A 21,196-nucleotide genomic window follows, 5' to 3' on the forward strand; every position below is an offset into this window, starting at 1 on the left:
GGGAATCTCAAAGCAGTGATTTGCAGAAAAGAGAAATCCCCCTCTCCCTTCCCCTCCTTGTCCATGGCCAGTCCTATGCTGAACCTCTTTAATTTCTGATTTGCAAAAAAACCTGCCTTGCGCCGATGATGTTACATTCTCTATCACCAGTGCCCTTCTCAACTCACTGCTTTTCCTTATTAAAACTCTCCGTTGCATAGATCCTTCTCTTTGACAATACAAAGTTTATCTAGTAACCCAGGGCACAAACTAGTGCAAATAAAATAGTTCCTCTGCCTCCTACCTTCGAAGGAGATTTTTATTTAGTAATGCAATTCACTACAATCAAAAAGCACAACAAAAACAGAGGGTGCAGCAAGGTCTGCGAGAGAAGGTGTCATCCGTGCATGGCAGAGATGCCCTGGAAAGATGCAAGGAAAGAGAACCAGAGAAGCAGAGGGAGATCTCAGTTTTACTTACGAACTGGTTGTGTCTTGAAGTCGGATGGCAGGCTGATCTCCCCCACGCCCTTGCCATTGACCGCAGACAGTCTCACAGAGTAGGTTGTTTCAGGTTTCAGGCCAGTGATAGTGATCATGCCCTCCACATTTGCTGTTGCAGAAATAAGGGGGGAAAAGCAAAGAAAGGCTCAGGCTTTAAGTAAACAATAAATGCCATGTTCTATCATATACTTTTGCCAAGCTCAGCCCATGTAACAGAGCCCTCTTCTGGGCCCAGGCTCACACAGACAGTGCAGACCAAGAGAAAGGTCAGAGCTCCCACCTCTGTGTCAACCAGCTGATTAGAGAGGTGTACTGCCACAGCCCCTCTAGAGGGGATGGAGCAGAGTTCGTGGCAGACACCAGAGGGCATCAGCCCTTGGCCTGTGCCAAGGAGCCCCCTGAAGAATGCTCTTCAAGACCACTGTCACGTGGGGCTCTGACTGCGGAGACATACCACCTAGAACTGCTTATCTGCTGGGCTACAGGATCCAACCGAAAGCAAAGCCCTTAGCAGGAGAGGAACCCATCTCTCTCCTTTAACAAGCTATAAGGAAGTCAGACACAATCTAAGAGATGGAAAGAACCTGCTGTGGGGTCACTGTGATATGAGGAGGAAATAAGGCTTATTTCTCCTGCACAGACACAAAGGGAGAAATGAGAAAAATAGACCTGACTCTAGATATGATCCCGTCACTCCACTGGAGACCTAAACAAAGAATTTCAGTTCCAGCCAGGACTGGCAGTGGAAGATTCAGCTCTGAAACAGCACTCCCCTCTTCATAGTCCTCCCAAATCAAAACTCTTTTGGTTTGCTGGACTTAATACATTTTAAGCAGTGTGTATTCCTACGGACAGGGTGTAATGGGAGTTGAGACTTGCTTCTGGAACAGGATGGTTTATGTTCCAAGGGGAACTGAAGGGTAGCTAAAGGGGCTGACAGACAAGGCTTGAAAGCCTTCTGTAGGAAGCACACAGTCACTCCCCGATCAGCAAGTGAAACCTCATTTGATACCAGACACAGGGTTCTTCACCTTATTCAGACAGGATGGTGCGAACAATGAAGGGATACAGAGATGAGCATAGTGCTGTAACACACACTCTTTAGGTGGAGAAAGCTGGTGCCCTGTCACACATGTAGAGCTATCAGCACAGCAGGGCCCTCATTTCCAGCTGAAAATTCAAGGTGTAACTGCAAAGCAAATGTTTAAGAACTTGTCTGGGGCCTTAATATAGGAGCTGAAACTGCAAAGCTATGGAACCCTCCACTCTGGCTTTCCCCTAAAGGAAAGAAAGTCTTTTGAGATGCAGGTGGGGGAGGTAACATCCTGTTTTATCATCCTACCTTCTTTTGCATCATACAACCTCGAATGCCATTCTCCCTCTCCCAGTGCCCTCCATTCTGCTTTGTACTTGAGGATGGGCACCCCACCAGTAGCTTCAGGCTCATCAAACTCCACCTGGGCAGTACTGGAGTAAGGCTCCACTCTGTCAATGGAAGGAGAGGACGGAGTATCTGGGGGAGGAAGGGAAAACAACCAGTGATATAGAAGACAGCGGGAAACAAGCTTCAGTGGCAAAGAAAACAGAAAACTGGGAATATCAAACACACCCTTGTCATGGCTTCACAAAGGAGAGGAGAAGGGTAGGCCCGAGGCTCCCCTCAGGAGGGGATTAGCATTTCAGAATGCTAATTAGACAGTGTAGAGACCTTCATCTTGTCCCTCCTCTAAAAGGCTAGAGACTTACAGTACCTTCTTGAAAAGAGGACAACCAGAGCAGAGTAGCAAGAGCATCTTGGGTGCTATTTTGTCCCTATGGTCTCTTCCATAGGGCGCTCCAATGCATAGCTTGACCATTCCCAATCTGTCTCTATGGCAGCCCTGAGAGGACCCCAGAGGCCCTTCCAGTCTGTCGTGCAGTCAGACACTGGACCTCTTTGGTTGGTACACAGTGCTCTGAGGTTTCTATCTTGCACTACCTGTACTATCAGGGATATTTTGCTGATGTTGGGAAACAGAGGTGCACACGCATGCACATACGCAATGGCTGTCAGAAACCAAAGATCACAGCTCTGTCAAAGTGTACTGGAAGGGCAGAAAAGAATAAAACCCTTCAGAAACAAGGAAACAGAGATGCTGAGAATCTTGTTATCTACAACCCATCCCAGCACAAAAATCTATGAACAGTCTCTTTGAAAGTAGAAGCTGGCTCTCCTGCTACCCCACCAACACAAACTAGAAAAGAACGGTCACTCTGTCACCTCAGTGCAAGGGCTGCATATGCATTGCCTTATCTCCCTGCCTGGGATGCTCACCTGCCTGCACAAGAATGAACTCTGAGGACTCCTGGCCAATGCGGTTCACAGCAGTGCAGTTATAGTTCCCAAAGTCATTTTCAGAGTCTGGTGTCACCTGTGGAAGGAATGAAGGCTCATGCTCAGATCAAAAAACCCTTTCCACTCTGTCAACGCACCCTGCATTTTGCTGGGGAGAGAAGCCACAATAAAGTACATGTGCTAACACTCTCAGGGCTGTCCACAGAGGGCAGAACTGCAGTGGGAAGAAAGTCAAAGGCAAGGAGGGGGTGGTGTTTTCTATTACCTGATTTTCTTAGCAGTTATGTGCCAGTGCCAGAAAGAGCACATAACATCTTCTCTACCAACAGGGTGCCCTGACAAAAGACTTTAACTCCTTCAACATCAGGAATGTAAATTATTTGATAGCACTGAGCCTTCCTGGCTGCATATGCCGCCTTCTCCCCTCCTTGCTTTTCCTCACCTCTAGGTAGCTTGCTGATGGAGTGTTGTAGATCTTGATGTTGCTGTAGTTTGAGCTGGGAAGCAGCTGTCCATCCCGGAACCAGGAGATGACAGCACTAGGGTAAGCAAATACCTCACAGGTGATGTTCACTTGATTCCCTTCCCAGGTATAGACAGCCACAGGGCCCTGAAGCTTGGGGGCATCTGAAAGACAGACACATTTGTGAAGGCAATTTGAGGCAGGAAAATCTGCTCAAATAGTCCAGTCAGCCTCACTTTAAGGATTCCTTGGCTGGGGTCCAGTTTAATGTGGGGAAGGGAATCTAACATAGGAAACGGGAACCACCTTTTCATTTGGGGTGATGGGTGGTGCCTTTTGCTGAAGGATGTAAGGAGGAAACCTACTCAGTCCCAAAAGCTGCTCCTAATGCAGTGTGGGAGGAGGAGCAGACAGCATGCTATGCATCTAGGGAAGTGCATACCAGGAATTTCTCCTAGGGAGGAACTCTGATGCGCCCAGCAAATGGGAGTGTGGCAGATTCATGGCCCATAATTTTCCCAAGGTGCAAAGAGTATCCCAGCTGGAGACAGCCAGAACAAACATTTGCATGTATGCACACAGCAACATGTCTCCAACAAAATTATTTCAGACTGAGCTGCTTCCCACGTCCTCTACCTAAACAACACACATCTCCCTAACCGTATGTGCCTCAGTCTCATCACAGGAAAAGGGTATCAAAACAGTCCCCCCTCTAAACACATGAACACCCTCCCCACCCCATCCTCCAATTCTTACACTGCACTTCAAGGTACATGGCTTGGGAGTCCTGCCCGATGGTGTTGCTGGCTGTGCATACATATTCTCCAGCATCTGTGTACTGAATTTCTTTGAGAGTCAGGGACGACACCCGGGCATGGCTACGTACTACGATGCGCCCATCCAGGGTCTGGCAGGAAAGGAAAAGAGAGTTAGAGGCTGAGCTCTGAGCCTGTGGTGCAGACTAAAGGGATGGGAACAAATGCAAGTCTACCTCACACCAACCCTCCAGTGCTCAGTACTTCAGAAGTGGTCACCTGAGACCAGGTGAAATCGTGGGCACAGAGAGACATTTCCAAAAGCAACAAGAAAATTCCTTGTTGCACAAGGCCAGCTGCAGTGATTCAAAGCACTCAGGAGAAGGGGAAAAAATGAAATGAAGGACTGAAGTATCAGATGCTACTACATGTCTGAGGACAGCTGGGTAACGCCAAGCTTCTTCCCAGAATAAGAACTGTAGAGATTCAGCTCTGCTTAAAAATGTTTGCCAGCAGGCTTTTACAGAAAACTTCCCCAAGAGCTACCGTGTTTCCACTCGGAGAATTCAGGCTTCCCTCTGCTCTCAGTGATACTTGTTTTCTTTCAGTGTCCTTGAAATGGCATTAATAAGAACAGATCCAGACCTCAGACCTGAATCAGGCAAAGTGAAAGCTCAGAACTTTCACCTGAGCATTGCACTGAAGAGACCAAGGTACAGGGAACAGGGCAAGAAAACTACATGACCCTTCTAGAGACAACTCTGCTTCAAAGGCTTGTGATGCTTCAAGAAAATTCTAGAGCAATCTGCACTGGTTATATGCCAGTTTAGAAATTGCTCCCACATACAAGAAAGTGTGGGGATGTCAATGACAAGGCTACCATCGGCTCAAAGGGATTGCAGCCACCCAGAGATCCCATCCCACATCACTGGGGTTTCTTTTTTGTTGTTGGTTTTTTTTGGGTTTGGTTTTATTTTGGGTTTTGTTTTTTTTTCCCCCCTCTCCAATTTGTGGCCAAAGCCCAAGTGCTCTCTTAATACATGAAGCATGTAAGGCCATGGAGTATTCCCTCCACCCTGGTGCTTGGAAGCTTTAAAGCACCAACTCTCTCATCGAGTTTCTGACGTGGCACAAGCACAAGTGAATAAATTAAGTATCCTCATAGCTGTGCCTGCTGCTGCAGCCTGCCACACTTAATGCAATTAATGCCCCAACAGCATTAATTTTCTTGGAAGATACGGGACAAGTACTGAGATTATGAGTAAAAACCCCGAGGATATTAAACAGCCAAATGCACTGAGCTGTGGCACAAAGTACATCCCTGGTATCTCAAGTGGTCGGATCCTCTGGGCCTGAAGCCTCTTTCTGGTCTGAGCTAGTGGTCTCAATCTCCGAGACTGACGAAGTTTCTACAAGTAAATGTGATTTCCTCTGTTATTTCTGAGTATTAGTTCATCTGAGCTTGTCAAATTTCATATGCACAAAAATAGTATCCTTTCATGACGCAAAACCAATTATATGTATTTTTCCCCTCTCTTCTACCCTGCACACAGGTCTACTGCAATCCAGGACCAATGCCACAAGCTACAAACTCCACTCTCTCTCCTGTGCTTGGTCCATTGTGTTGCTGGGATCAGTTCTTTATGTCATGTACACGTGGGGTTGTGTGCACTGTTTCCTAGAACCAGGGAAGGATCCCTTAACGTGACATTAGGCCACTGTGGTATCTTACACAACCAAATTCTGCTTTTCTCTTTCTTCACTGGCTGACTATATTGTTATCCCTTTTCTGACTTGTGATGTGACTGCAAAAATCCAGCTCATTTCTGAAACTATTGCAGTAGGATCCATAAATGTCAAGATTCCATATCCGCAGAGGCTCCCAGCTTCTTTTATCTCATTGAGTTGGGTGCATATTCTAAATACTTGTCTTTATGACCCCATCAGCAGGCAAGAGTATATGCACGGCAAAATACCAGCACATGATCATTACAGCCAAGGTAATTTGACATCCAGTATCACCTGCCTCTTCCCCAGCTTGTCAAGATCCAATACAAACAAAAAAGTGCTAGGCAGTCATGGCAAAACGATAACTTTACAAGTAATGCAACTGACTCTGAAGATGAAGCTCTGTTTCTTAATGCAAAAGGCACAAGAAAAAAGAAAGATCATGAAAAATACTCCAAAGAAGAGAAAAATGTCTACTCAAGAAAGCATGCTACTAGTTTTCTTTATTTGTATTTTGGATTATCAGATGCTGACAATTCCTGGCTATTGGAGACACAGCATAGGTAGAAACTTGCGAGCCAGATGTAGACACTTTTAATCCCTTTTCCCCAGCCTCTTTGATTTTGAGTATTTTGGATAGCAAAATGCTTCACAGTAATGGGGAGACAACCTAAGGGACACGGGCAATACCTCATGCCATAGCAACTGCCACTCTACAGAAAAGGGTCTGATAGTCCTCTCTCTCTCGCTGATTACTACAACTTGTCCTGAGACACACGCAGGTGTTCTTCTCCCAGTTGTGACGATGCCACGTGGCACACAGTTGCTATGTACACAGCTGGCCTAGATTTCAATACTTCAGTGACAAAGGGGAAGAGCAGAGACAAGTGGGAAATGCATTTACCCCCCTTCCCTCCACCTCTGGATTTTTCAGTCCTTTTAAACATAAGTATCTATGACTTAATTTAATGCAGTTATATCTTCTCCTCACCCACTTTCCACACGGTGGACATAATCACAAAACAGCACTTGGAAATCCTGACCACAGCCACAAATTCCAGTGAAGGAAGACGAGTGGTCTCTCCTAGCTCTGTGCTTGCACCAACCAGAACTCATCTGCAGCTCTTAACATTTGTAAGGTTGCACTAATTCCCAGTTACCAGAAAGTCACCACCAGTTTGTGGTGTAACTGAAGTGTAATTTTGCTTGTAACTGAGTTTTTCAGCACCTGCTGGTGATAAGGAGGGGAGCAGGCTGTTAGCGTATGCTGCTAATATGACTTTCAACAATTCTCCAGTATATGCAGGACCAGAATGGTGAACTGAGACATTATGGACTGGGCATAGTAAGTAGAGCTAACTGTGGTTTAGAGGAAGAAACAGCAATTGTGCCTCCAAGCAAGGAAAGCAAGATTTAACACCCATATATGCTGCTGTGACTGAAGCTCATAGAGACTTCCTTAATTTGAACTAGTTAATGCATTAGTAAGAGTGAAGCACTTCATGCCAATTTTTTCACTCGGCTTCCTGAGAACTGAACTCCCTGCAGCTGGAATACACTGCTAAAAGACCCCGTGCTGGCTATTTTAAAGATACCTCTACACAAGCTGCAACAATAAGCTTCAACAACATTCTCACAGAACCCCACTCGATATTTTAAGACACAGACAGAGTAAGAAATTTAGAGACAGCAAGCTTAATAGTATTAGTGCTCATATTAACAAAAAGCTTGAGACAGAGCACAGTGACAACACGGGGAGGGGGAGGGAGCAGGGATGGAGGGGAGACAGAGACAACTGTAATAGCAATGAAGATGAGGCCTGAAGAGATGCAACTACTCAAATTCCAACTTCTTCAACGCAAACTGGTCTGAATATCAAATGCCTTCACTTGCCAAAATGAATCTATTCCAACAGATTATTCTGAAGTAAGAATGGGCAGTATCTTCTCAGCCCCATATGAAACAAGGACGGATGGTGCTCGTTAGATGTTCACTTTTTTTTAGGCCACACCAGTCTCCATGGTTTAAGATGGCTTAAAAGTAAAAAAAGAATTCAGGATACCCAGAGACTCCATAAAGTTGATCCTAAAAATACAAATACCGGTCACCCAGTTCTGCCAGCTAATTTTGTTCTCTACCTGACCCCTATGATTTACTTGGAAACATGCTTTCAGTTTGAACCATTTTGAAGCAGGAATGCTACAAACCAGGTGCATGTAAAGGTAGGTTATTATTATTATTATTTTTAAAATACAGCACTGAATGTGAAATAAAACAGCAACAAAACATATTTGCACCAAACTGAGTTACTGCATTATCCCACACCTCTTCCCTGACCCTTGCAAATCAAGAGAAATAATAATTTAGCAATGCGGAGCATTCTCTGGAGTAATATAACTTGTGAAAGATTTATCTGCATTGATTTTGAAATGGAACGTGATGCAGTTGTCCTTTAAGAGGAAGTCAAACTTAAGGAGTACCATGAGCAAACAGATGAGTTGGCTGGAGCAGAAGAGGCTATCTTTGGAAAAAAATACTTCCCCAGAATACACACTGTTGCTAAGCCTTAAAACTCTAGAGGTGAGATATGATCACACTGCTAGCATAGAAGAAAATGGTGAAAGCAGTATTTGTTAGATTTTACATTCGCTTTTATTTTTAATTGTCTTTTTTTTTTTTTTAAGTGACAACCAGGGTTACTCCCAACACAGCTAGTTTGCTCATCCAAAAATGCATTACTACATGCCAAGCAACTTCTAACTCTATAAGCTGTTTCTTTTATGCATTGATATTTAGTTAGTTCATATTATTAATGCTAGTTTAGTTGGTGTGGTTACTGGACTAGAGATTTGTTAATCTTTAATGCTTAAGAAAACCAAAACACTAAGAAGTTTGCTAAAGGTCTGGTAATCTTATACCTCTTGTTTCTCGGGCCGGGTCCACGAAGCCTGGAAGGAACAGATATAGAACACAACAACAGAAAAAAAAGCAATAAAAGTTTATCAAAGGTTGCTTTTAGGTATCATAATGTATGCACCACATTGCGTTCTGTGCACATGCAGGCTCCGAGTTGTACATCTCATGTGTGTGGGGTGATCACAGTTTCCATTTCCCAATTTAGATTTGCACTCAAAATTTAATATCCTATAAATTGGTCTTAAAATGATTAAACAAAGGCTAATGATACCCAAAGACTGCTTTTGTTTTTACTTATTGAGTGACTATTTCCCTTGTCACATCTCACCGTTTCTAGAAATCTGTTCCCACCACACTGGGGAAGTGATTCTTATGACCTAGGTCACTAAATTACAAAGATAATTATGGAACTGGTTTTCTAACACTGGTTTGTTAGCCACCCACACACACTGATTAACATTAACACTCATATCGTTAATGTGATCATGCATTTGTACACATTTTTACATGCATACTGCGCCAGGAGTGGTAGACCTCGAACTGCAGAGCACTGAAACAGTACGACCTGCCTGGACAGGAGACAGTAGGGCAGAACCGTGTACCTCCAGCTGAGAACGTCCAGCTCATTACGCTTAGGGATATGTGCACCCAGCCCTTAATGGGCTCGGGACAACAAAACAACAGGCATCAGTGAAACATGCACAAACCTTACCAATAAACAGACATTTCCCATTCAGAGAGAGCCACCAACAGTGTGGACCATATTCACTGTGGTTCAGAAAGACCAAAGTTGCTGGGTTCCATTTTTCCCCTGTAATTTATCTTTCAAATATTTTTCTTTTGGTCTCCATTTCAATTGCAACTTGATCCATTTCAGTTCAGGAGTCAAAAATCACCTGCTAATATCACAGCCATGATGGCATTACTGAACACGAGGCACAAGCATTGCTGACGTGTGGATATAACAGCATACACAAGAGTGATGTTACAGAAATGGAGATGAAAGCTTAGGAAATGAGAATAAAAAAACATAGTATCGTTGCTACAGTGCTTCTAGTGAACACTGTGAGACTTAAGTATTCACATATGGTACAGACAGTCTCATTTTAGAATGTCTTTGATAAAAGCAATTTATTTGCTTGTAACTAGAGGCCACTCTAGTTACTTTAGGCAAAGTAACTTTAGGTAAAGCCACCTAAAGAGAAGCTCACCAACACCCACCTGCATAGGCTAGGACTCTCCCATCACCTGATAATTTCTATGTATATATATCCCGTTGTGCACAAGTTCCTTAAAAGCTGAACAGGCAACCATAATAATTCAGCATAATCCCTTTTGGATGTACCAGTCACTCGCTGTACCTGAGCAAGCCAGGCTAGCCAGTGAACTTCCTTGCTTATACCCATGCACATCCCCTTTCAAACCTATTCACTGAGTCTCTATGGTGTCAGCACAGAGGGATTTAAGGAAAAAAAAAAAAAAAGAAGACATCTTTTTATCCTTTGGTGTTCAGTACCTGTCAACCTAAAGGAAGATGAAGGAGTAAAAAAGCCTGTTCCCACACTCCTTGAATTTGCTGTTTCTTTGTAATGGCACTCGTGGGTGTGGGGAAAAAAGACAGAACCACATTCTGCATCTCGGAGAGTTTCAAACTACCTCTCCCTCACCAAGACAAAGAGATACACAAGCTCTACTCAGCACCATGCAGGGGATAGAGGGGGAACCAAGACCCTCATGCATGCTAGCATCTTCCCTTCCCTTCGGAAGCAGGTTGTCAAACGGGAGCATCTTCCGTTATAACAGCGTTCCTGGGAACTGCCAATGGAGTTTACTCCCTGGATCATTAAATCCAGAGATATTCCCATGTACATCTCATAAGATAGGAAGCACAACACAAATTTAAGACAGGGAATTGTATTCATGGTCCACTTAAAAGGAAAAAAAAAATCAGGAAATGAAACAAGTTAAATTTTGAAATGTTAGATCTGCTGCATCACATCTAGAAGCACTTTGCTGATGGTATTGCAACAATGCTCATTTGCATCATCAGAGTATTTGGCTTTTATTTCAGTCAATTTATTATTTTTTTACAATTTTTTAATTACTTCACGCTAAATTTGACCTAGTGTGAGCTGTGCAAGGGAATGAGTTCCTCTCATCTTCTGGTTATTGTGCCCTAGCATGCTGCTGCAACACTGGCAACCCAACGCTTACACCCCAGCACAGGGGCACTCCTTACCTTGCTGGAATTTGATCAAGTTGTTTTCATCTAAAGCTTTCTAAATGTTTAACAACTTATCTATTTGCTTCAGCTGCCAACAACATAGAGTTGATAGAGGCTACTGCTCAGTAACAGTAACCCAAAAAATAAGTGGAAGGATGTGTTGGACTGTTCTTTAGGGCAGCACAATGCAGCAATGTAATTCACCCGTCTGAGGGGTGAGCAAGAAGACGTCTGTTATTCCAACAAGCAGTCACCTGCTAAAGGGGCCTCTCAAACACTGATCCATTCAGAAGCCAGACTTCTGCATTTTCCTACTTTAGGAACAGGGAACCTTGTGGGACAGCCTTGGTGGAAAAGGTCCCATAACACTATACAGGTTAAACTGTAATTAGGATAAAGGGGGAAGAATACCAGAGCTGATCTCTTCCTCTGTTCTTTGATTCCTTCGTTCTGGTGAGAAAACCTTCACTTTATTTGTGACTTGCCATACAGAAAATGGTAACATGATGCAGGTCTTGACAGGAAGCCAGACAGCAGCACTGAGCGAGATCCTGTGCCACAGATACCCCTACTGCCAGCTCTGGCGAGGTGACAAGAGGCCTGCAGAAAAGCATCACCTGTTACACCTCCCATTCCTCACCCGCTGAGCTGAACTGCTGGGCAAGAAACCTTGGACTGTCTCACACACACTTTCATGAAGCAGTTGCGGAGAGTAGTTAGCAATTGACTCCTCCCAAAATCTGACAGGAAACACACTCGTGCCTGCATTAAAATTGTGAAACTTCTATACACAATACACAACAGATCAAAACTATATTTACTGAATAACAGTCAGTATTCTGCTAGAACAATAGAGAAACATGTCTCTTTGAAAGGGCATGAAATATACTGAAGGTGATGAGGAATATGGCACACTGGCTTGATCAGCTTTACACCTGGTATTATTCAAAGAGAAAGCATTCCTCTTCCCTAAAATGGCACAGCAATAAATACCTGAGGAAAGGTAAGGCCAAAACACTTCAAATCATGATGTTGTTGACTTTCCAGATGTGTTAGTTCTTGCTATGTTTTGCAGTAGTGATGGACAGGAACCTCAGACTGACAGGGCAAAAGTTTCTCCTAAGTAGCATGTTCCTACATTCACAACCAAAGTAAACCACATATAAGCAATTTTTTTTTTTTTTTTTAAATTTTACTTGCACTCTCTGTAGGGCAGAAGAATGCAAGCTGACTAGTAAGAGCAAGCTTCCAGTGTGCCAGTATCTGGAAGTTTGGTCTGCTCCTCTGTGTTGATATACAGCTGCCAATCATCTGATTTTGCTAGAGCACAGTCACAACCACTTACCTTTGCAGACCATCCTCAAAGCAAAAGATTGTTTTTCCAAGGGGTGCCACGTTATGTAGGCACAGTAGAGAGGAGACTCTTTTGCTATGCATGCTAGGGTATCAACAGATCTCTCAGGGAAGCGTGGGAATATTGAAACAGTTGTGACATTGTCAATCTGGGTGTTTGAGCTGTAGCACCTCCAGCCCTTTGTCCATATGTCAGACTGTTTCTGTTCTTGGACAGACTGCGGGGGGGGGAAAAACCTCTAAGCCAGAGAGGCTGTTTGGGGGTCTGAGTAGGTGTTTCTAGAATACCAAGTGTTCATGGAAACATGTTCATGGGAATTAAGGCACCTCTAGACCTTTAAAAATCTGGACTGAAGTATGATTACAAAAGGGAACAGCATGTAGCAAGACAGATGCATCCAAGTACCTAAACCTTGATAATTTTAAAAACAGTATAGTTTGTCCCACACCAAAGCCCAACCATTTCCCTGTGCTATCCCAGAGACAGTCAGTGGATAGTAAACTGAATATATGCATTTGGTTGTACATGTAAGAGAGTTATTCTGACCTGAGGATTTTCTGGACATCTGTACCATTCGCCTAAACTTACAGCACAAGATAGAGAGTGGGGAAAAAGTAAAAAACAAAACACACACAAAATTCTGCCTAGAAAGTGCATGGTATATAATTAAAATAAAAAGTCTTTGCCTTGAAGGTTTGAACCAGTCCATGAGACACATAGAGACACATAGTTCCCCAGACCTTTGATTTCTCCCCATCTATATAAGAAACTATCAGAGTATTGACATTTTCCTTAATATTGATCATCAACTTAACAGCATCAAGCAGGATATATGAGAGTCTCAAAAATGGTTAGCAGTTTTGCCACTGAGACCTTGTTAGTTTAACTGGGCTGGACAGATGGGACTCTGCAAACAGGCTCTCCTACCAACTTCTACTTGGTTTAGTGTTATTGCAGTTTTTATGTAATCCCTGTCAAAGCTCTTCTCTGTGGCTGTGATCCAAACTCTAGTGCTAGATACACCAGAGCACTTAGCTCCTTCCACCGCTCTCCTAGACAGAGGCAAGACCATGAATAATCTTATCCTGTCAAAACAGGTCCCCCAGTCATCCTGCAGTGAGAGCCCAAGCCAACAGCTTTTGAAGACAGTGAAAATCTCTCTCTAAACGTTGCAGGGATTTACACTAGCCCTCAAATCCAAAAGATGTTAAGAAAGAATTAAGGCTGGAAAACTTTGGCACCATGATTAAGAAGTTACATATTAACATCACGGTGAAGAGATGACATCAGAGAAGCAATTAAAAAAGCTCATTTAGGAAGCTATAGTGCAGAAAGGCAGCTGTGCAGATGACTGACAGTGGGTACCTCTGTTGCTTTAAGACTTTCATAGTCTATCAGCTGCTGCCTTCACATTGAGTCAGAACTCCTGGTACATCCAAGTTAGCTGAGCCCTGAAGCACCCTGTTATTAGAAGATCATTAATAAGCAACAACTCCTTACTCTAACTATTGTCTAGGCTTTCTCTGGCTCTAAACTATGCTTCCTGGTAACTTATGCAACTATTATGAAATATCTACAGCAATACAGCACATCCTAATCTTGTTTAGTTAAGGGGAATTGTGGCCAATAAAGAAAAACAGCACTCTCTTTTAAAAAAGAAAAACTGCTAATTATTTTTGCCTTTTAAAAACAAAATGGTGTTGACGTGATCAACGGAACAGTGAACACAAAGGCAGCCAGGCTTCCGTGCTTCAGACACATGCAGTATTAGAATACAATACAGAAGGGCAAGAAGGAATTAACAGGCTCATTTTGGTCCACTGCATCTTTGAGAGATAATACCCCAAACCTCTTCACCTGCCACTCTCCCAGATCATATCATCATCATGACAGCATGGACAACACTGGAATCAGGGTGCTCATTCCCACCTCTCAGCTTGCAAACAGAAGGGAAAAACCCTTTCACAAGCTTCCTGCAACTGTAGGTCCTTTTGGAAACTCCTCTGAAAAGGATCCAGGCCCTACTGCTTTTCAAGTTAATTCAACTCAGAGCGATACCAGCAGGAAGCAGAAAGCACATCCTCAGTTGTTAGGAACTGAGAAGGCTCTTTGTACAAAAGGACACTATGGCACTACTTCAGCTGCGGAGCTGACCCTTTAGCAGATACTCTGTGTAGGACCGCACGTGTTCTCACCACAGAGAGGAGAATCACCATGATTTCCACGTGCATCTGCATGTGGCTATCATGCATTCTAGATCAGCAGAGGCAGACAGATACAGGCTGCACCGATCCCAGCAAATGAGACCATGGTTTGGGGAAAGGTTATACCTTCTCTTCACTGCTAATGTTCCGGGTGGAAGTTCTCCAAGTGATGGAAGGGATTGGGTCCCCAGATGCCTCACAGGTCAGTGTTATCTGATCCTCCAGCTCCATGGCTGTTTTATTCTCCACATAGGTGATTTTGGGTTTTGCTGAAAAGAAAAAGCAACCTTCATTCAGTCGGTGCTCAGAATGAAGCTGGCCTGTCAACAGCAATGTTTGAAACAAGCAACACTGGGGAAAAAAGGCTTTTGAATTGGCACAAGTTTACTGCTATGTGGGGAAGGGAGCAGAGTGACATCTGAGGAGAGGTACGGTACCTCCTTGCAGAACTAGAAGACCTTTTCTACACATGCTTACAGATGAGGCTTGTGAGACAGGACTAGAAGAGAGTACATCTGAAGTAGAACCCATTTAATGCTGTACAAATGATCAGTTCCTGGGATTATCAGCTAAGTCTTCCACCTTGCTGCCTACTTTCTCTGCCCCAAATTAGCCTTTTGATAAACAGCTTTGTCAAGCAGCTGGCAGAGAGATGGGACAGAGAGAATGAGATTCCTTAACACTCCCAGATTCCTGGGAGTTAGGAAAGCTGCTGATTCATTCCTGCAAGCTTGAGGTCATTCACACAGTGGTGGGGTGCAGTTCACCTCCCTGTCCAGGTTATAGCAAGTCCCACTGAATGCTAAAGCCCTTTTAATAGCAGCTTTGGTTGGATTAGGATTCAGCCCTCTGGGCCTGGAAAATATTTCAAGTACCATGTGAATCTTGCACCGCCCCTGCACAGGACTGCATTTCTTTTATCAGAGAGGAACGGAGTTGGCATCTGTTTCAGACACACACAGAGCATCTATTTTGCCTAGCACGGTGGCAGAGGTGCACAGCATTACTTGGGAAAGCAGCAGCTCTGGATAAGACACATCAGGCATTAACTGGGATAAGTAAGTTACTTGCAGCTTGCACTAGAGAGCTACCAATAGCCAACTGGATGGGAAAGGGGGACAGTAAGAGCATGTTTACCAAAGACTTTGAGATGAATAGTGGCATCCTGCTCGCCAGCCTTGTTCTCAGCAATGCAGATGTATTCTGCTTCGTCACTCTTATCCACCTTCTTGATGATGAGCTCAGACCCATCGTAGTTAAAACTGTATTTCTCTTCATCATCAGCCTCTTCTATTTGCTCTCCATCCCTGCAGGGCACAAAGCACACTGGCTGTGTTGGGGAGGAGAAGCAGTCAAAGGCTATTTGTTTTAGGCTTGTTGTTAATGCTAGAAAGACATTACTACACTGAAACTCCTCAGACTGGGAGACACCACCACCTTTTCCTTTCCCTGTGGGCTACAAAGTTGACATTGTGATCTATTCCTAATCCCTCCTGCTTAGGGCTCTTGGAAGTTGAACCTTTCACCTCCTGACACACACCACAGCCTATAAGCAAGAGCTATAAACACCACTGAAGGTGGCTTCTGCCCTTGCATATCAAGGCAGCATTCCGAGTTGTCATCAGCTTTTTCAACATTACAACTGTGTTCATAACCTTCACCAAAGGCTACACAATTTCAAGAACAGCATACCTGAAGTCCATATCACTGCCTGACAGTGAAATTTAGACCCAATAAAATGAAGAGAAAGACTTCAGATGAGGATCTCCTGGCATGACAAATACAAGTTACAGCATCCATTTTTGCGTTTCCCCACCACTGCAACAGATGATAATAAACTGACCCACGGGATGGGTCTGGTCAGCGTGAAGCTTCTGCTCTACTTGCAGCTTGACAAAGGATGCAACGGGACAGTGAAAAAATTGATATTTTTACTGTTATTCTTGTTTTTCCAGGAAGCTGTACTGGTTTTGGCTGGGATAGTTAATTTTTTGCATAGTAGCTCATATAGTGCTACATTTTGGGTTTGTGACCAAAACAGTGTTGATAACACGACACAGTGTCAAAGGGTTTTCTGTTTCTCACACTGCCCTGCCAGCAAGCAGGCTGGGAGTGCACAACAAGTTAGGTAAATAGTTAGATATAGCTGGGACAGCTGACCTGGCTGAACACCTGCCTGACAATGGGAAGTAGTGAAGGAATTCCTTGTTGCGCTTTGCTTGCATGCACAGCTTTTGCTTTATCTGTTAAACTGTCTTTATCTCAACCCATGAGAGTTTTTGGATTTTACCCTTCTGATTCTCTTCCCCATCCCACTTGGGAGGCATGTAGTAGGTGGCTGTGTGGTACTTAGCTGCCTACTGGGATTAACCCAAACCAGAAGCTAGCTGCAATTCCGTTATAAGGCTGTTCTTTCACTGGTGAGAAAAATTTATTAATCTTATTCCAGTTAAAATGTTGCCTTCCCTCCAGCCTGGCTTTCCATGCCTTTGCGAAAAAATCCACGCTCACACAAAATCAGGACATTGTACACAGCATCTTACTTTGTCCACGTCACGGTTGGCTCAGGAAAGCCATCAGCATCACATGCTAAGGTGACAGACTGGCTGAGGTTGGCAGTAGCGTTCATAGTGCTCTGCCTGGCACGCACAGAAGGAGGTACTAGAAGAGAAGGAACCCACATTCAAGTTAGAAAAGACAGAAGATGTGAGCAAGAGTGGGCCCTGGAAGGCTCACTGTAAATCTCTACAATATACACACATGTCCCCAGCAAGCCAAACCCTTATGCCATCACCTGCAGGTTTCAGTCAACAGGTTTGATGCATGATCTCTCCAAAGCAATCAGCACAGGGAAGGAAGGGCAGGGGGTGGGGAAATGCACAGAAAATCAGCATTGTGGACAAAACCACCCGAGTCCCAACAATATCAATACCTCTCTCTTAAGTCATGAGACACTTAAGGTTTCTCTTGATGTGACAGTTTCCTGTAAACATCTGGTAAACAGTCAATTTCATTGACATTTTTATTTGACACAGCAGAGAAAGACTAGTAAGCTGATGGCAAACAGTGAGTGTGAATCTAAAGTAACATTGCCATGAGCAGCCTGGAGCGCAGGTGCTACGTACCCTGCCCCCATACTGCCCTTACTCCAAGCTGCTCACCGTTTACAATGACCTGAATATCTTTGAAGTTGATCTCCCCACGAGCCAAGATCCGGCCCTCACAGCGGTATGTCCCTTCATCTGTTTTCTTGATTCCCCGGATCTGCAGGTAGTTGTTGGACAGGACTATAAATCGAACTAGAAAAGACAAAAGGAAGGTTCGTCCAGGCATCCTCAGGAAAGCTCACTGCAGGTAACAGGTTCTTCTCCTCTCCTTGCCCTTTCTGGGTTGAGACAAAGCTTAGTGTAACAAAATTTCCCTTCCCATCATTTAACGGAGATGCTGCTGTAACTGGATCTGACATTGCCAAGAAAGAAACCAGATGTGGGTAGCAGGTAAACTGCTCTGGTGCTTTATACCATAAGTACACACAGAGGGATAAACAGATATACATACACAAACACATTTACATTTAATTAGTATCAGACAACAAGCAATCTGAAACTTGCCCCTCTTGCCCAAGGGTGGCAGAGTTCAAGTCTCACTACAGTTCCCTCGTGCCTGCAACAAGCAGACGTGGGAAACACAGCTGAGGCACGAATGCTCAACTGGAGTCAAGGCTCTGGAGTCCCCTCTGCAGTAAAATGCCTCTCTGGGGCATTTTTAAAGAAAGAGAAAGGTTCTCCGCAGCAGCTTTTAGCCCCTTTTCCTTAGGAAGACTGGAGAGTATCACAACATACAACTTTTCTAATAGCATTTCTTTTATCTGAAAACTTTTTCTCACATTCCTTGGTCTATTCCAGTGTCAGAGCCTGATGGCCTTTTCTGTGGGAACATTATTGCCGTGCCACTGCCAAACCACAGCACCTTGAATAACTGAATTCACATCCTAAGACCTAGTGTTAGGTACAAACTGCTTCTCTCCTCCCTCGTGACCACCACCATTTCGTTCTCCTGCACCCCTTGTATAAGCCTGACTTGAGCCCTGATGGGAGATGGATATTTGACCCCTGAATGGACAAGCACCAAGACACCTCTTGTGCCTTACCATCTTTTTTTAGGATAACATCCCTGCCTTTGTGCTTCCAGATGATGGTAGGAGGCAGTGAGCTGACCACATCACACACAATCACAGCATCATCCCCTTCCTTGAATTCCTGCGGAGTGGGAGCATTCTTGAACATCAGCTTTTCTGAAAACAACGGAAGGAGAAAGTCACTGCAGCTTTCTCGGCACACCTCAAGCTGTGCTCCTGACTCGAAGCCTGAGGAAAGCAAAGACACCCCAGAAGACATGGTCTCTAGAAATCTTCTTGTTCCCAAGGGAAATAAAAGTGTGCCTGACTCAATGCACTGCAACACGGGAACCTCATTTTCCAGCCTGCCTCCCAGGCGTATCAGTGGGCCAAGTCACTACTCCACCCAGCTCACCGATTTGTCCACACTGCAAAGAGAAAATGCAAACTTGGAACTGCTCAGCTTTCCAGCAGGAGAGGGAGGAGCTGCTATCATGGCTTTGCTGGACAACATGCTGATGGCTTATTATAAACCCTTCTGAGTGTGTGATCTTCTTTACTGAACAGTAGTCTTATCTCGTAGCATGTCTGACAGCCACAAAAGCTGCTCTCTCTGCTTACTCCTCCCAGACATTTATGATACACTAGAATCTTCTCCTTCTACCCCCTACTCTCCTGTCTTTCAGAAGAATTTAAGCAGTAGACGTGCTGGGAATGCCCTGACAAGCCATGCTCCTAGTTCCCACTTACCCCTCAAAACCAAGAAAGGAGAAAGCTGCATCTTCTTAACATCCCCTTTCTTTTCACCCTCCTTCTTCCCCTTTCAAAATAGCCTTTTCTAGGAAGGTAAAACAGTTGCCTCCCTAATCTTGCCTCATACATGTGCAAGGTAGACCAGAAAATAGCCTCGGAGCCGCTCTCTTACGGAAAATTTTCACATTGACGGTGGCCTCGGAGTCTCCCTCCTCCACGCTACTGACAACACATTTATAGATGCCAGCATCATCAATGTTGGCGTTGTAGATGGTGAGGGTGGAGGAGAAGTCATCATTTCGCACCACTGAGATGCGCTGTTGGTTCGGCGTCAGCTTCTCACCATTAGGGGAAAACCAGGAAATGTCTTTGTATTTGGCCTCCCCTGCCACTGGGGACAATAAAAGAAAACAGAGCAAATTGAAATGAGTTCCCAACAAATCTGAACAGAGGGAATTAAATACAACCAGTAGCATTATGTGGAACACTGACCCAGGGGAAGGGCTTCTGGTACCTGAGAAGCAAGCAAAGAAAATTCTCTCTCACAGCACTGTGAATGGGCAGCTGCTGGCCTGCAAAAACGATATTAGGTTGGTTTTATAATCTAAAGGGGTACACTCGTTTTAGTCCAGAATGGCCTTCTATGCATCCTGGGATTCCACGTCCCAGTCCCTCCACTATGCAGATCAGCTTGAGACATAAAATTCTCTCCTTGCTTCAGCTCCATCACGTTTTCGATAAATACCTGTACCTGCAGGCTGGGCTACCTTGCATACCGAAATGGTGACATTGCTGTAGCAGCAGTTCTGGCATTCATCAGCTTAAACCTTCTACTGTATCCACCGTAAATCACAACTGTCATTAAGTGGTTCTAGGCTGTCTCCTTGCAGCTCACATCTCTGCATTCCTCAGTGTGCCTTTGTTATTTGGGACAAACTCCTATTACTGGAGGGACTTTAATTAATCCCACAGTTTTCTGAATGCAAATATCATCACAGCAGCACCTGCTCAGCGTATACTTTCATTTTTAAAGCACTGACATTAACAATTTACCCTGCAGTTAAGCACTTCTGCATCAGACAACCTCGTTACTTGTCCCAGTCAGTATGCTCCTGAGGAATTATGGTCCTCTGATGGCACTTTGCTCCCAGAGCTCACTATAGCACCTATTTGCTCTGTGTCATGCTTCAGGATGCTATCATGTCAATGCTCCAACATACTAATTCCTCCCGTTAGAAACCAGGCCAGCTGCTTTCAGGAGAACCTCTGAAGAGGACACAAGGATGCTAATTTGGAAAATGCCATAAAATTGTAGGACCCGCTTTGAGGCACATGAATTGTGTCAGCACTGCACCGTATTGTGCAGGAGAATGGCCCAGGGCCGTTGTGCACCTGAACAAACAGAAAATTGTGTCACAAGAAGTGCAGGTTTTCAGCAGCATTAAAATCCTTAGTTGCAGAGGTAACAATTCTCAAGTCACCCAGCACTCCCATTACTGCTGCTAGCAGTTAATTAGACAAATAACTTGGAAAAACAACAGGCTTAATTCTCAATTCAAGAGGTCAAAGAGCTGCGGAATGATGCAAGGTCCCATTTGTTGTGGCTATTGCTCAAGTTTAGAGACAACACTTCAGCACCCATTTTTTTTCATTTTAAAATCTGTTGCTGGAGCTGCTTTCTGTTGCTAGCTCTCAAGGGAGAACGCGTTTACTGTTTCCAGTAAACAGCATGTGTTGCCTTTGCTACTCAGTCTTACAAACCATAAGGGCATACGAGAAAGAAAGAGCAAGAGCTCTTGCAGCTAGACCTGGCACTGGAGCTTTTATCTCGGAGTTAATACATTGATTGGCTCTCCCAGCAAACC

At 44.3% G+C, this 21,196-nt stretch overlaps 1 protein-coding gene across 6 annotated transcripts in view; it reads right to left on the minus strand.

Annotated features, from left to right (window-relative positions):
- The window catches only part of NCAM1 (neural cell adhesion molecule 1), a 143,232-nt gene that overhangs the window by 41,323 nt on the left and 80,713 nt on the right, over nt 1–21,196 (minus strand). For 3 of the 6 annotated variants that reach the window (XM_074851226.1, XM_074851228.1, XM_074851229.1), the window contains exons 3-14: nt 19,504–19,722; nt 18,612–18,755; nt 17,623–17,760; nt 17,005–17,122; nt 15,599–15,768; nt 14,588–14,730; nt 8,682–8,711; nt 4,037–4,187; nt 3,260–3,444; nt 2,797–2,893; nt 1,825–1,995; nt 460–591 (exon numbers count right to left, since the gene is read on the minus strand). In XM_074851226.1, coding sequence (XP_074707327.1) covers nt 460–591; nt 1,825–1,995; nt 2,797–2,893; nt 3,260–3,444; nt 4,037–4,187; nt 8,682–8,711; nt 14,588–14,730; nt 15,599–15,768; nt 17,005–17,122; nt 17,623–17,760; nt 18,612–18,755; nt 19,504–19,722 — 1,698 coding nt within the window. The remainder of the gene's footprint in view (nt 1–459; nt 592–1,824; nt 1,996–2,796; nt 2,894–3,259; nt 3,445–4,036; nt 4,188–8,681; nt 8,712–14,587; nt 14,731–15,598; nt 15,769–17,004; nt 17,123–17,622; nt 17,761–18,611; nt 18,756–19,503; nt 19,723–21,196) is intronic. The other 3 variants (XM_074851227.1, XM_074851231.1, XM_074851230.1) reach the window with 1 other exon arrangement.

This window comes from Strix uralensis, chromosome 26 (genome assembly GCF_047716275.1).
Source record: "Strix uralensis isolate ZFMK-TIS-50842 chromosome 26, bStrUra1, whole genome shotgun sequence".
NCBI lineage: Eukaryota > Metazoa > Chordata > Aves > Strigiformes > Strigidae > Strix > Strix uralensis.